Source organism: Cololabis saira, chromosome 2 (assembly GCF_033807715.1).
Source record: "Cololabis saira isolate AMF1-May2022 chromosome 2, fColSai1.1, whole genome shotgun sequence".
Taxonomy (NCBI): domain Eukaryota; kingdom Metazoa; phylum Chordata; class Actinopteri; order Beloniformes; family Belonidae; genus Cololabis; species Cololabis saira.
This window is the reverse complement of record NC_084588.1, coordinates 14,055,543-14,071,768: the sequence shown is the minus strand read 5'-3', so window position 1 is coordinate 14,071,768 and position 16,226 is coordinate 14,055,543. Positions and strand designations below refer to the sequence as shown.

General features: G+C 40.5%; 1 protein-coding gene across 1 annotated transcript in view; it reads right to left on the bottom strand.

Moving 5' to 3' along the window:
* Positions 1-16,226, bottom strand: part of map1aa (microtubule-associated protein 1Aa) — a 58,951-nt gene extending 42,725 nt beyond the window's left edge. The window contains exons 1-2 of the mRNA XM_061738618.1: positions 15,968-16,226; positions 15,049-15,150 (exon numbers count right to left, since the gene is read on the bottom strand). Coding sequence (XP_061594602.1) covers positions 15,049-15,150; positions 15,968-16,226 — 361 coding nt within the window. The remainder of the gene's footprint in view (positions 1-15,048; positions 15,151-15,967) is intronic.

The following is a 16,226-nucleotide window of genomic DNA, read 5'->3' as shown; positions in this document are numbered from 1 at the left end:
AATCAATAGAGAAACAGATTAGTGTGTGTCCAGCGTGTGCAGTGTGGGAGAGAAAGTCCTAACCAGCCCATGTGTTGGTTCAGCAGTACAACCAAAACTCCAGGGAGGGAGGAACTCATAAAGAGCAGAGAAGACAAGAAAATGAGTTCACCTGAGTTATATGTGTAGGTAATACTGTTGTAATGCAGTTGTCACACACAGGGATTACTCCTGCTGACTCTGCAGGAGTTTATTGCTGCCACTCCTGATGTATCCACATCCATTATTTCAAATGTTTGCCTTGACCTTTCCCCCTTAAGTTTCCCTGCTGGCATTTCTGATGCGCACTTGTGACCTGCGTGCAGGAGCAGAGATTGCCATCCCTGTGTGTTTGTTGCCTTTGTGCATTTCAGCTCAGCTTCCTCCCTGTAGGATCTCTCATCGCTGTCTGTGTCCATCAGCTTCAGGCGGCTATTTCACCTGTCACTCTCTGTGAACGTCCACCAAACCGATAGGTGTCGGACATCAAGTGTGATGTGGCCACTACCGCCATTCTCAGGCCGATGTTACCTACTACTCTGTAAACTTTCATGATTTCATTCTTTCAGGAACAAAAACGGAACTTTCCTGCAATAAATAAAGTTGTAACCGTGTTAACATGCCTATATGAGTTTTTTTTAAATAATGTCTTACAAAACAAACCAACATAAAAGTACTCATCTAAAAATTTACTCGAGTAAAAGTACAAAAGTACTTCATTTAAAATGTAATTTGAGTAAAAGTTACTTTCAGTTATTTAATGCAAAAAAAGGATGAGTCACGAATCAAATCCAGCACAAGTTGTTTTAATTAACATCGAGGCATATTAAAGTACACATCCACACTTGTAAAAGCTCAGCTGAGCTCAGTAACATGATCCTCTTACTTACGCAGAACAGGACAAAAAGGACAGTCACAACCTGTACTGTAAAGTGCAAACTATTTTCAGTTATATTGTCCAACCGACAACACTAAAACCAGAATCAAAGTATTCAAACACAAAATAAAGTGCCCAATGTCCGCAGGATCCTGCTATTCACAATAAACCAAAATAAAATGCCCACAAGATTTTCACCACAAATTTTGTACTCAGTAACGTGAGGGGGTTCAAATGTAGCGGAGTAAAATACTTGGGTCAAAATGTACTCGAGTAAAAGTAAAAATTACATATTTCAAAAACTACTTAGAAAATTAAAAAATTACTCATAAAAAGTACTCAATTACAGTAAGGGGAGTAAATGTAATTTGTTACTTTCCACCCCTGTCATTTTGTCAAGATCACAGCACAGATACAACCCTACCATTGCTGCTCTATGGGTAAGCCCCTTCAGTTACTGTTGCTATCCCGGATAATCTTTTAATGTTGTTTTCAGTTTTAAAGTAGTTCTGCCTGTGTGAGAACCGTGTCCCAAGATGTTGGACACAAAACAACCACTTTTCATTGAGGACCATTGAAATGTCCTTTCAATGTCCTTAAAATGCTGCATTCAGGCGTATGTACAAAATCTAAAAATAGATACGGTTGGTAATAAACTCAATAACGAGACTTCAGGATCGTCCAGTGTTTTTCTATGAAGCTGAGAGCTACAGATTTCCCAGTTCTGCTTCCTGTGTACCTGATACTCAACAGCCATTGGCTTATAAATGGCAAAACTTTTTTGGTGTTGAGTCATCATTTCCTGATCCCAACTGTGAAGCACGGAGGTGGTTATGTTGTGATTGGTGCTGCTATATGGTGCCTTTTCCTTGTCTTCTACCTGGAAGGGTGTCTCGTAAGACAGCGATGCACTTATAGACATCGTTAAAAAGAGAAGCACTTTAGTGATGTGGAACGTTTGTAACGGCGCCAATAATCACTAGACTTTAGCAGAGACAAACATACTGGAGAGTTCTGAAGCAGCAAGTTAGGAACCACTTTCCTAATGTCAACTGTTGTGTTTTAATTAGAATACTTTGATGGATTATAATTACACTTAATCAGATAGTTTAATTGGACTTGCATTAAATTGTTTACTTTTTCTGCAAATTGCCTTTGACTAAAGAAAAAGTAATTATTTATTAAAGAGATGAATTAATCCCCATTCCCCTAAACACTTTCTAAAACTTGTCTGTGTGTATTAACTGACATATTACAGTATTTTGTTTCTGTCAGAGGAGGAACTCAATGTTTGATAATTAACAATAAACGTGTTACTCAACAAGTCCATTATTTTCGTTAACTTTAAACAAATAAACAGAGACTCAGTTGCACCAAATAAGGCAGTTTACTTTGATCAGTATGATCGTATTTGTAGTGGAATATTGCTAAACTGGTGCATATCTGAAAACATACATTACTTTAAGTAGTATGACAACATACAGACTTGGTCTCCATAAAAAAACAACCAGTTTTCCCCATTCAAAACGTGTTCAGTTGGCACTTGAGGAGCACAAGCATCCGTAGATGCCGAACAGAGATACTGTTTATGTATATAAACCGTCTTAATCAGGACCTGGAGGTGACGTGAGTGAGCTTCACAACATGAAGATGGACGCTGGAGAGAACCTTGTGGTCAGCAACTTGTCCTTCATGATATATGATGATCCTCCATTTTATTAGCTTTTAATTTAGGTTCTTCGCTTAAATGTTTATTCTTTTATCACCAAGATTACAAGGAAGCACAGTTGGGACTAAATAAATGGACATACAACTCCTGAGCCTTAATGGCCACTATTGACTGCAGATCTCTTGAGGGCTCTCTGATGCCACCAGGTTTTGTTTACCAGCCATCAATCTGCAGCGCAGGTCCACTGAGTCTTTATTAATTGGACCATGTGGGCGAGAGCGGCATTCATCCTCTCTCCCCTCGTCCTCTTGTTCTCCCTCTCCTGGGATGAAAGGGGATCTTTCATGTTGCCAGACTGTCTCCGGGCCCCATAATTCAGCGAGGAAACAGTGTGGTGTGACCAGCCAAGATGCTGAGAATTCATCGACCCCGCAGTGATGGATGCACTTCTTACACGTGCGTAATAGCGTTTCCATTTCAATATGACGTCAGAGGGTCAACAGAGTATCAATGCTGCACTCTGCAGGGGATCTGGAAGCATCTTTTAAGAAGCTCAAAGCAGGCCATGAGGGGGGTTAATCACGACTGATAAAGAGGTCTGGGGTGTCAAGTTATGCAGTAAATAATTAATGAATCATTCATTTGTCACCATGACAAAGGATTTATGCACACAGCAAATAGCTATTTGATGATCATCTCAGAAAATCTGTTCACTGTTCATGTTCATTACTGTTGATGGCTGAAATTTGGCTGGTATTTAAGGAATTCAGTTGATCAAACACAGATCGATTGTTGTCCAATTCAATGGAGTTTGCATTTATGAGCAGTTATGAATGAATGAATGAATGAATGAATGAATGAATGAATGAATGAATGAATGAATGAATGAATAAATTTCGAACATGTATATAAAAAATAAAAATAAAAAGTAACATTAGTAACATCTTCATATGCACATAGGTTTGAAAAAGGAGTAGGAAGAAGTATACACTTTTTCCTAGTTCATACCCCTTTATAACTCTATGAATTTACATTATTGCTATTATTATATCTATACAATATCCATATAAATATAGTCTATATAAATACCACGTAAACATGCCTATTACTACATAATTATCCATATAAATATATAGCAAATCTATATTATTATCAAATTCTAGTTTCATAAAAAGCACCTGCCATGGACGAAAAGAAGCAAGGAAAACTTTTTTGAAGATAAATGACTGTTGGATGGAGAGATGAAGTCAAAAGGATTATTAAAATGTCTTTATGGCTCAAAGGTTCAGTGTATGTAGCTCAGCAGAGAAAGTAGTTTAAAGTATGATGCATGCTGTTAAAAAAACCCTGATCCTTACTAGTCATTCATCACGCTTTTAACATAAAATTTCTGACGTAGTTCATAAAGGTGCGCAAATTCGCCACCTGGGTCCGGCAGGTACATCCTTCAGCAATTTGCCTGGAGATAACACTACACTTTAAAATCAGATTTAAACTTGGGAAAAGGCTTATATTTAGGCTTCTGTTGTCCAGGTCCACCGCTATCAGACTGCTTACCTTGAGTTATGGTTTTATCTTTTTCTTTTGACTATTCTAAAATCCTCATGTTGACCCAGTTTGCCCGTGTTTGGATCTTTCTGACCCAAACTCTGAAAATATGCTTTATGTCACTGATTTCAGCGAGAAAACTAAAGTCACTAAAGTCAACTCTTGCTGGTGACTTATTAGGGCCCGAGCACCTTCAGTGCGAAAAAGAAAAAGAAAAAGAAAAAAAATTCCTACAGATACAATAGGGCCTTCCGTGGCGACGCTAGACGCGAAAAAGCGCGCGTCCCCTTCATCTGATTGGTCCATATTTGATAGTTCTCCAAAAGTCACCAAATTTTACATGCAAGCCAGGCTTGGCGATAAATTTGATATTTCAGGGTTTGCATTAATGGGCGTGGCCTAACGGCTCAACAGCGCCCCATAGAATACTTTTCTCTGCCATAACTTTTGAATGGTTTGACATAAAGAGTCGTGGGTGGTGTCATCAGACTCGGTATAGAGTCCTTGACCCTAATTGGTGAAAATTAGCCCCGCCCCTTCTTCTGATTGGTTGTCCCAATTTCCTGCTATAACATTTGAATGTTTTGACATAGAGAGTCGTGGGTGGTGTCATGGGACTCTGTAATGAGTCCTTGAGCTTCTTTGGCCTTAATTAGCCCCGCCCCTTCTTCTGATTGGTTGTCCCTTTTTTCTGCTATAACTTTTGAATGGTTTGACATAGGAAGTCATGGGTGGTATCGTTTCTGATATGCTTATGGGGGGCGGTGGCCGTGAGTGCGAGGGCCCGTTCATCGCTGCTTGCAGCTTTAATTCTGTTTGTGTTTTCAGTCCGAGTATCTCTGATCACACTACTGTACATCTGTCATCTTCCCCAGATGGTTGTGGGAAAATTTGAGTTTTTAAACACTTTTCTATGTTGGTTTGATGGCTGTGTTGTTTTAGAAATGTCTGCTTATGCATCTGGCACTTTTTACCACTTGTTACCATGGCGATGGTAAAGGCGTACAGATGTGGGAATAATTGATGGAGCTTTCTAAAGCCAAATTAAGAAAAAAGCCCCAAATCCGGTTAATGTCCTGCTGGGTGTCTCTCAGCATGACTGTAAGAGTTCAGTTAAGCTCTAATGTGCTGAGCAAAACAGTGCAGCATGTTGGTGGGGTTACTTTTATTTTTTTTTAATAAGACATTTTTTGCTCAGACGTCACTGTCCTCTTATGTCTCTCTGTTGTGTGTCTTTCTGTCTAATGTACACAAAACTGAAGGGAGGCATGTGACAGGTGAGGGCGTATCTCCTCACGGCTGCATCACTGGTGCCGACCGAGGCAGATTAAACACTGATCCTACAGCTCCTTCGGGAAAGTACTATGAAAAAGGCAACATAACACGATCAAATATGCTCAGCTTCAGATAATTAGAAAACTGTTAACCCAGTCAGCCAGCGAGTCGATGTATCTGAATGATCCTTCCTGTGGGGTCACGTAGACGTTTCTTTGTGTTCTTTTTGTGGGAGCTTGACGGCCATGATGACTGTGCACTCCCCAGCGGCTGCGTTTTAGTATTCCAGGCACAGACCGGGAGGAGCAGTGATGTGGGGGAGGGAGGCTCGTCCAGCCGCCGCACAGAGGGCGTTGTGAGAGATTTTCCTGAGAGGTAAATAGAACCGAGAGGGGGATTTCTCAAGCCCCACGAGCATCGCTATCTTGACGAGGAGCCACTGGAGGATGGATCAAAAGAACCCGCTTTCGACTTGAAGGCGCTCCCATCTCCTCACAGACAATTTTCCTGCTCGGAGCAGATCAATTTTCCTATATGACCTTTGCAGGCCAGCCAATACCATTGACCCATGATTCATCCCAGCTCATCCTGCATCTGCTGAACTGTGAGCTGACCTGGGGACAGAACCAATCATACTCGAATGCTCCACAGACCAGATAACTAAATACTTTTTTTTTGTTTTTGGAAATGTGAGATGAACACATAAACAACAATCTACAACAAACATCTGCAGCCCATTCACCTTTCACAAACTCAAAGAGCTCTTTCTTTCTGTCCTAATTTCGGTGCACCTTAGTGCTTCACTTATGTTAGTTTTACCAAGGGCCAACATCCAGTTATCCTCTTTTTTAATCAAGCAAGGAAGTGCAGTTCTTTGGCTGACCACTAGAGGCTCCAAAAAGCAAGTCAATTTCCATTGATGCCCAATGTTAACATGTCCAATTTTTACAGCAGAAACAAACATGCTTACAGCCTGGTTAAAACAGTTGGATCCCTATAGCTAGACTTGGGTAAATATGGGTAAACATTTTATAAAGCAACAAATGTATGCATTGTTAGGTCTACTGAGTCAGAGTCTGTTATTGTTATTTTGAAGATAATGTGGCTTGTTGTGCTGTTAACTGTACTTAGAGACCATTGTGACCAGTTCTGTGTTGTTTTGTAAGAGTTTGGAGATGAATTGGCCAGTCCTTGGCCACCCTCTGTCAGAAGAGTTTGTCCTTCTCCCTTCTGGGCGGCGCTATAGGCTTCCCCAGGCCAATAGCAATAGGTATACATTTTCTTTTATACCAACCACTGTTAAAATTATCAATTCACATAAATTTTAATATTTTTAATACATTTTTATCATTCTGCCTGCACTGCTGGAAGCACTTCTGCTTTTACTCATTTATTATGGCTACTGTGTCATGTTTTAATGTTTTAATTGTTCTTATTTGTATGTATGTATTTGTATGATGACTGTTTCCCATACTGCTAAATTAATTTCCCCTCGAGGGACAATAAAAATGACTCTGACTCTGAATTGATCAAAATGGTCCCAACTGGGGTTCAGTCAATTTATCTAAAACATTAACATGTTCCACAAAACCTTGTCCTCATGAAAGGTAATTCAGATAATTATTTTTTAATTTCCAAGTAACGTAAGATATTTGTTTGATAAATGATTTGTCCATCTCTATTATATTTGTCTGTTTGTTCGGACGTAAGCAGTGTGTTTGTGTTGGAGGGTTTTCAAGGTCACAAACCAAATCTTGTTTAGAGGCACCAACATCCGAGGGCCAGCCCTGCTAGTCAGAGCCAACCGGTCAGCTGGACGGCCTCTAGCTCATCGGCTTCTACTTCGTGCCGAAGCCAGAACAGCCATGTCCTCCGGCCCAGTGACCTCGCCTCGGACCGTTTCAGCTCTCTAACTGGTAGTCCTGGTTTGGGCTGCAGCAACCCTCAGATAGATTGCTAAGGGGGTCGTGTTCCAGCTGGCCTGCAGGCCTGCTTGCCTGGCCACTGTTGGATTAACTGGGGTTTTCACCAGTCAGTTCCTATTATACGGCACTGTGCAAAGAGACGTAAAGAAGATTCAAAAGCACTCCTCACAAAACCTGTGGTTTGTCCAGTTCTTTTTATACAGTCAGCTGTGCAGCACAAGGAATGATGCAATCATCAATTTTTCATACTTCTTCACCCACCCACATAATTAAAGTGCAAAATGGTGTTGATTTGTTTTCAAAGTCCAATAAACCATTCGGTAAAATAAATAAATCATTTTCTGTCCATTACTTCATATGTGAGGCTTCAAGTGACGATCTCTCCTGCAACGTTTGTTTGTTCTTTCATTTATTCTGTCAAACCTGCATCAAAGTGATTCTCATATGAACCCGAGTCCAGGGAGAGACGTTTCTCCGCAGCTGAGCTCGCTCTTCATGTCAGTGTGTCTAAAGTTGATGCCTCAGGCAGCGTGGCCTTTCCACTCAGTTCTCTGTTGGGGTGCAGCTGATATTTCTACGGGCTGAAAGTTCACAGCCGTACTCTCCGAGCGATTACATACAATCATTTTCTCATTTCTCCTTCCTGGATCTGATTTTTTTTTTTTACCTTCCTGATAAATAAAACAAAGTCTCAAAGATCATTGTAGTGATTAACAAAAAAGACAGGCTTCAAAAGAGACGTCGTACAACAGTCCTTGAAAAGCCAACATCCTCAAAGGCATAAAACATCTTCACTGAATACAAGAGAGTTCTTATCCATTATATATTATTAAAGCGGTTTGAGTCATCAGTTTCCTCAAGTGCAGACGGTCTCCGCTCAGTCAAATAAAACTCAGGAGTACTTCCAGAGCCGATCCAGTCAGGACTGAAATCGATTCAGGACTGAGGGCAATCTCGCTCTCTTCCCTCGTGTCTGCTCACAAAGTTTGGAATCATAACCAATACATAATTACGGTTCTCACTGTTCTTTTCTTCTTTTTTAGAGGTCTGATTTGTGCTTGGATCAAAGTTCATAGTTTTCTTTTATTAGTCCCCCATGGAGAAATTTGACTTGGACCAAACAAAAGTGGTGTGGTGAAATAAAAAGACCTTCAAAGAGACGAATGAAAGCAAGAATAAAACCTGCCTGAAGACACACATACATAAATGCAGTAAAATCACCACCACCATTTACTCAGTTATCTTTGTTTTTGTTCATCTCCTGCTATCGCTTTAAGTTATTATTGTATTTTTTAATCAATATACTGTAAAGTGGATGTCTAATAGCTACAATTTAACTGAAAAAGTAGGGAAAATGTAGACAAAACAGAAAGAAATACAGAATGTGAACACAAGTTAAAGTCTGGGCAGAGTGGATGTAAGCTTAAAAACAGAGAAATCCCACTGAGTACTGAACGTGATAGGTTAAGTCTGCCTGGCCAGCCATATTCTATCACTGTGTCAAAATTATCTCTCATTAAACGGATCTGGTACCACTCTCATTCGCAGCCATTTCCACTGGTACAGAATGTACCGGACCAAGTGGCACAGGGGTGCAGGCTTTAAATCACATATTTAGCATCCAAGAGAAACTATTAAGACAACCAAATGACTGCAGAATTACTAATAAAACCTCTGAACAACAAGTTTATACTGCAAAACCAACAACAGTTATCCACCTACTCCACTAAGTGTCATTCTTGTTGATACTAGTCTGGTGGTTAGTCTGCCTTGGGTACATGCTTTGCTACCTTGATTAGTTGCATGTCTATCCAACAGTGTCTAGAGCCAGTTTTTTCTGCCCCTGTCGATACCACCCCCCGGATATTAAAGCCAGATTAAGTCTTTGGATAAAAGAAAAAGAGAATTAGGATGTCTCGCCGGGGTTTGGACATGCAGGTGGTAGTCGAGGCTGGGTTAGAGGTTTATTGACATTATTAAGCAGGCCGAGTCAAACGAATGGAAAACCAAAAGGCTGAGAATTCACAGCATCAATGAACACTGGGTTTGTGCACGCCCACCTCTGTTGTATTGTTGAACAAACGGGTTTTGTACAGAAGAGAAGCAACAATACAAAATAAATAATGTATGACTGACTAAAAGCCAAGATCCAGCTGGATATCTTGTATTCCACCACATACTGTAACTATTGGGATTGTGAAAATTACTTATTTAATGTGGTTTATTTACAATTATTGACACCTTCAATCTCGACTGCTGACAGATAATGGCTGTTTCAGGGTGACGCCCTGCGACGCCAGTGAACATATTTTTCCTCCATTTAAAAGGTGCGCTCCTCCCTCGCTGCTGGTCCTCAGTTCTAGCTGGAAAAGACCTCCGTGAGTGTGTTGGTGTTATGCCTCAGCTGGCAGACGTGTGATCCTGACGGGCATCATGTGTTGGCTTTGCTACACAAAGCCCTGCACGTGTGTGCGATCAGATGCCTCCCAGTCTGTGTTTATGCAGCAGATTTAAGACAAAGAGAGTAATCAATAACATCAATAGCAGGCACCGAGCAAATTTAAAATACGCTCCACTAATTATCACCCACTCTCCATGTTCACAATAAATCAATACAGTTAGTTAAGAAACATTTAGAAATACTGCTTGGAAAATGTCCGTGCACCTCGTATCTCCTTATAGCGGATTATCTTCATTAATCTGATAAAACATATAGAAGTTTTCCTGGTGAGGGCACGAGGGCTTTGTTTTTCAGCTTCGTGATGTGAGACCACAGATTTCCACGTGTGCAGGAATCTCAACCATGCGTGTTATAGACGTCTCTGTTGTGCTTTGACTTTGAATTTAATCGCTTGAATGTAAAAAAATGTCCCATGAGGTAATTATTCCTCCAAATCGGTCACGCTGCTGCTGCAGGAACGGGTCGACTGTCTGATGTCTTTGTCATGCAAATACAGCACATCTATGTGAGAGCACATGATAAACTCTGTCACATCCACACTGTACCTGCAAATGACAAAGGAAGTGGCTTTCTGTAGCCTTTCACTGCACCCACAGACACCTCATTAAAATTACAGATTACAACACGAAACAGATATCCAGATTACGATATTGTTGAAGACCCTGGTCAGACCTGCCATTCAAATGCATCTTGGGAAATCTGATCACCAGCAGCCAGACGGGTTAAGACCCGATCAATAAGAATGCTTTGAAAGCTTGTTTGGGACTCTTGCGTCTATGTTCCCATCATAGCCAGGACCCAGAGAAACTAACAATATATCTGCGTAGGTGAGAAAGACCACCACAATCCTCTTTATCATTCAATGTCTTCTTTGTGTTTATGGCAGATTTGTCTGGTACACTGTAAAAGTATGTAGCAGTACGTAGTAGCAGGTTGTAGTCTCAAATATCTAGCCAGAAGTGGATGCTGGACTCGAGAGTTGGAAAGGAGAGATATTCTCCCATCAAGTCAGAGCACAGATAATATTTCTCTGCAATCACTGAGTCTCCTGAAGGACTAAAACCCATCCATCTGGCCTTGCTTTGATATGTCCGAGCTGAACCGGAGAGACGGCACAGTTCAGAAAAATGAAAAGTGGAACGACAGTAGAGGTAATGGAGTTAAATGCTCTTTTGGTTAATCAGAGAATTAAAAAAAAAAGAAAAGAAAAACTGAATTATGCATGAAAACTAGAATCTAACCAAGATAATGAATGTTACATCCCAGTACCGATGTGTTTGTAGTGTGGGATAAAATAAATAAATAAATATTCCAGTCAAACTGCACATTTCCAGAGGGAAGCATGTGGATGTGTAGGTGTTAAAAGACACTCAAGACCTGGAGGAAACTGAGGAAACAGTAACACGCTGATGTCAAGTGAAATGAAGCGAGTTCGTATGAAAAAAAGAAAAGACATACAAATCTGTCTGGTTTCACTTTTACTCTCAGAATTGAACCCAGGACCTTCTAGCAGTGAGATGGCTGCACTATCAGCTGTGCCACTGTACCCCCTGAGTAAATCATGGATTTTACACTCATCTGCATCTTTCACCCAAATTTGAACTGCTCACTGAGAGACATGTATTCATAATTCAGTAGCTCCAAACAGAGAGAAAAATTACGTTATCTAGTTTTGGAGTTGGATGTTGCTATGGGCGACAAATATGTGCTTCTAATCACACCAAAAAAAAAAGAAAAAGAAAAAGAAAAAAATCATTATATGACCCTTTTAATCGGAAAAGGTAAAAGATAAGAACCTTTTTCTGTGGTTTGATAATAAAATGACTGTTCTTTGCTAATAAAAAGTCAAATATAAATTGTGGAACCCAACTTTTTTATTTATTTATTTTATCTCAGTTGATAAATGTTATCAAGATAAAGTGAACATTTGTGTTTAGATGACACCAAACTAGCTGATTCTCCCACAAACTCTACAGAAAAAAGTGAAGATCACCACCAGTTTTTAGATGCGAAGCCATAGAGAAAACGTCTTCTTCTAATGCAATAAAATTGATGGCCAACAAGGTCTCACCTCTGCTTGAAAAAAAAGACTCCTCTCATCTTACAATTAAGATGAACTTGATGCTTCAAAACTGCGATTCACAAACTGAAGGACAACGTTCGTCCACTTCTTACAGTCTGCTTTCGATCTTATTTTTCTGCAAAGCAAAGCTCATCCCTCTGCAGTTGGGGCTTTGCACTCAACGGAGAGACGGGAGCGTGTTATTGATCTTCTCATCAAGCTCTCTGCAAGAAAAGACTGAGCACATCTCCCAAGTTGTCCAACTATCCATTTAATCTCTGTTCAATTGAACAGAATCAGAGCAAAGCAATCCCAGAGTGTGGCCATTCCTCTCCCAAGTCGGGGCAGATACTTCTGTGAGTATTTACTTGAGAATTCTTGGTCCTAGTTGACCAGTCCCTTTTTGTGGTTAAAATGTTGGATTATACTGCGTAATTGAACACCTGCTGCAGCGCTGCAGTTTCCCAGGTCAGAAATACGTCTCTGAAACTGTCTACAAACAACATGAGACTGAGCGAACATATTTCATGTCAGATAAAAGATGCTGCGATCAGGTAAACAACCGACATTTGGATCCTGAATCTGTTATAAATATATACAGTAAATATATAATATTTATATATTATAACTTTGTGGCTGCACTTGAAGTGTAATTGCCTATTTTCTTTATATAATATTCCTTATATAATGTTAATGTTAACGTTATAATGTTAAAACATTTCGTTTGTTGATGAAAAATAAATAAAATATAAAAATAACACAGGTATCGGATCAGTACTCAGGATCAGCTGTTACCCAAAGTCCAGGTACTGGAAAGAAAACTACGTTAACTGAATATCTCGACTTTGCAGTTGCTTTTAACATTCTTTAATTGATTTATAAAACTCTTAATGGTTTTGGTCCTGCCCATCTATCACAGACTCTCCAGAGCACTCAGGCCTCCCACAGTGCTCGGGCCCTCCCATACCCCTTTTCCACCAAACTGGTTCCAGAGCTGGTCCTGGACCAGTGATAGTGCTGGTTCACAACTCGTTTAACTTGCAAACCAGCTGGGAAATGGTTTGTTTTTTCATAGCTCGGGTGCTAAGCGGAGCCACGTCATTACGTCACTGTAAACGTCAGTTAGGTCGCTGCGTTTGCATTGGTGCAAAAATTGAAGCAACAACAACGTATTTGCTCTAATAAGGACTTGGTCCACGCAGCACCCTCTATGGACCACATCGTTAAAAGACAGGTTGTCTCCTCCACAGACCACTGCTGCTTTGCTGCATCCAGATTAATTCGCCAGTCTTGCTATTGCCGTTGGTCTTCATAACTCCGCCCCTCCGCTGACGTACCGTAAGCAGTTCTTTCTTCTAGCCCAGCAAAGAGTTGGTGCTACCTTGGAACCGCTTTTTCTGGCCCGGAGGCAGTTCTTTTTCAGTGGGAACAGAAAGCCCGGTTCCAAACTCAGCGCTGGCCCAGAACCAGAACCAGAACCAGCCCTGGAACCGGTTTGGTGGAAAATGGGTAACAGAGTCCTCGGGCCCTCACAGAATGCAAGCATTTTTGTGTTGATTTACCATTGAACAAACACAATCTTTGTTGATCTTATAGACGTTAAATTGGCCATTTAATCCAAAGCAGACATTTATCTGTGTTTTGTTTGGATTTGGGAAATGGAATAAAGTAAATGCCGCAAGCCATCCTCTCTGAATACCTGGAACTAATCTTACAAGTACCACACATATGCTAAAAGTTGTTTGTTTTAAAAAAAAAAAAAAAAAGAAGAAAAATTGGCATAAACTCCATAGAACAGACGAGAGTTCAAGATCTTCCCGTATTTTTCTATGGAGATGAAAACTGCAGCTGTCCGAGTTCTGGTCCCTGTGGAACTGATACTCAACTGTTTTTAAGGGTTGGGGCTTACTGATAGGTCACTTAAACAGTTTTAGCTCAAATTAACTGTGATCTTCTCAGTTGCCCTTCAATTTGAACATTCACAGACCCAAAAAACAGCATGAAAATGACTTTGTGATGGATGTGGCAGACACAAGATGTGATGATAATGACAAAAGTGATGATAATGGAAAAAATGCTCAGAAAACGGCAGTATACAGTCCCTCGAGGGACTCTCCAAGTCCCCCGAGGTGTTTCAAGCATGTCAAACCAGAAGGAGACCCCAGGACACACCCAGGACATGCTGGTGTTAAAAGAGATAGGCGGATGAACAGACGGATGGATGGATAGTAGACTCCTCTGTCTCTGTCGCTATCTTGTAACTTGCAGGAAATGTTGTACCGCAGCTTCACACAAACACATGTCACAACAGGAAAGCTGGGTTTACTTAGATCAGTTTTATGTGTGGAGGTAACCATGGCAACCACATGGATTATGACATCAGCAAGGGCACAGATTGGATCCGATCATTTGTACGACGTAAATTGTTGTTCAGGGAGAGAGAATTCTGATTAGATTTGCTAATAAATCGTATTCAGGCATCAATCTGAACATAAACACAAAGCCAGGTAGAGTGGATATACTGTACACTCTGTAAGTGATTTTTATATTTATCTTTGAAGTTTAGTCATTTTTACTTATTGAAACACGTTTTATCATACTTTTCATCTAGACATTGATCTTATTTACTTTATTATGTCATTTATAATCATTTCACTGTTTTAACAACCACATATATACGTTTGATTTGCAATTTAATCCATGATTGACATTTTTTCGGGGATTGTGGCAGAGCTGGAGTTAAATGGGGTTCCTGCTTTTCATCATTTACCATTGTTTACATTTGCATTTGCAGTGTCTTTCAGTTGTTAAAAAACCTTCAATATCCACTAGTGTCATTATTTTCTATCTAGAGACACTTTGTTTTTACAAATTCGTCTTAGTTCATGCATCACGTGGAGTCAAACTCAAGCAGGGCAAAGAGCAGATCAGTGTCATCTGCTCGCAGGCACAGGGTCTGAAAGACGACTGTAACATGAACAAAAGGAGACAGAGATGCTGAGCAGAAAGAGGGTGTTGTTGTCAGATTTAAACTCTGTCTCTCTGCAAACCAGCTGCATGAAGACATCCCTCCATGCCCACTGAGCCGGAGAGGCAATAGCCGTCTCCAGACAATAAAAAGAGAGGAATACTGATGGAGGCATGCAACACACACACACACAGAATACCTGATGATGTACACGTTCCTGTGATAATCAATAAATCCTGACTGACCTTTGACTTGGGAGGAAAACTGAGCCGTGTGTCTGGTCTCAAACAGCTGCAGCTCCTTGTTCAGGTCAAAAACAGACGGATCAACGTTCCAGGAACGTAAACCTGTTTTTACAACAAAAAAGAAAAGCACAACATAAATAACAAACACAATCAGTTGAGAAACTCTATATACTATCTTGAAGGTTGGAGTCAACTATCTCCCTGGCAATGGGAGCAACAGATCTCCCATTTCTGCTCAGTTTTACACCAAAAAGTGAAGAAATGTTTAAGAATGAAAGTATTGGTATTGGTCTGCCGGTGTTTAAAACTTGAATTCTTTAACCCGAGGTCAGAGTGAGTGATATGATTTTATTTCTTATTTATTTTTACATACAGATGATTAAAAATGATATTTGGACAGTTGAAGGAAAAGTCTTTTCAGTATTGCACATTTTTCTTTTTTTGTGACTACAGGTATAAACTTTAAAAAATATTTCTCCACCCCAATCAAGAGGCACCTGGATGTGGTTTTCTTTCTTCTCTTTCTTCTTTGACTCTGTTGAACTAAAAAAAAATAAAGCCTGTGGTAAAACACGATGCAGTAGTGGCCAAAAGCATGTAAACCCAGAACTGATTCCACGCAGATATATTAAATCATCCAAATAAGGATGGTGTGCACCTCTTCTGACATGAAACTGGAAAGCGAGATTTTGCACATCAAATAGTTTTAGCTACGTAAGATGTGAAAAGGGAACATTAATCCCTATTTCTGACATCCCAGTGTGAAAACTTACAGAGGCAGCTTGGAGAAATGGATGAAAACATCAGCCATGTTATGAACACATTTGATATTTATTGAGTTGAAATGAACGGGTCAGCAGAGCACCGGGATCTCTCCAGAGTTTCTTATCTCCTCCTGACTTCTCCCCGGCCGGCTCACCTTGCGTGATCTGTTGCCTGGCAGCTTCCAGGTGATGGCTGCTGGAAATCTCTCCGATCACAATCAGGATTCGGTATTTTCGGTGCTGGAATGCAGCTCCGGCGCGGCGCTGTCCATGATGCTGAGCACACTCCTCCAGCTCTGGCCGCTCCGCTGAGGCTGTTGCAGCAGCGGAGATCTCCATGGTAACAGTGCCACTAGCGGTGGACGCTGAGCTCATCTCCATCTCCATGACAACTGCATCTGGAGCAAGCACCAT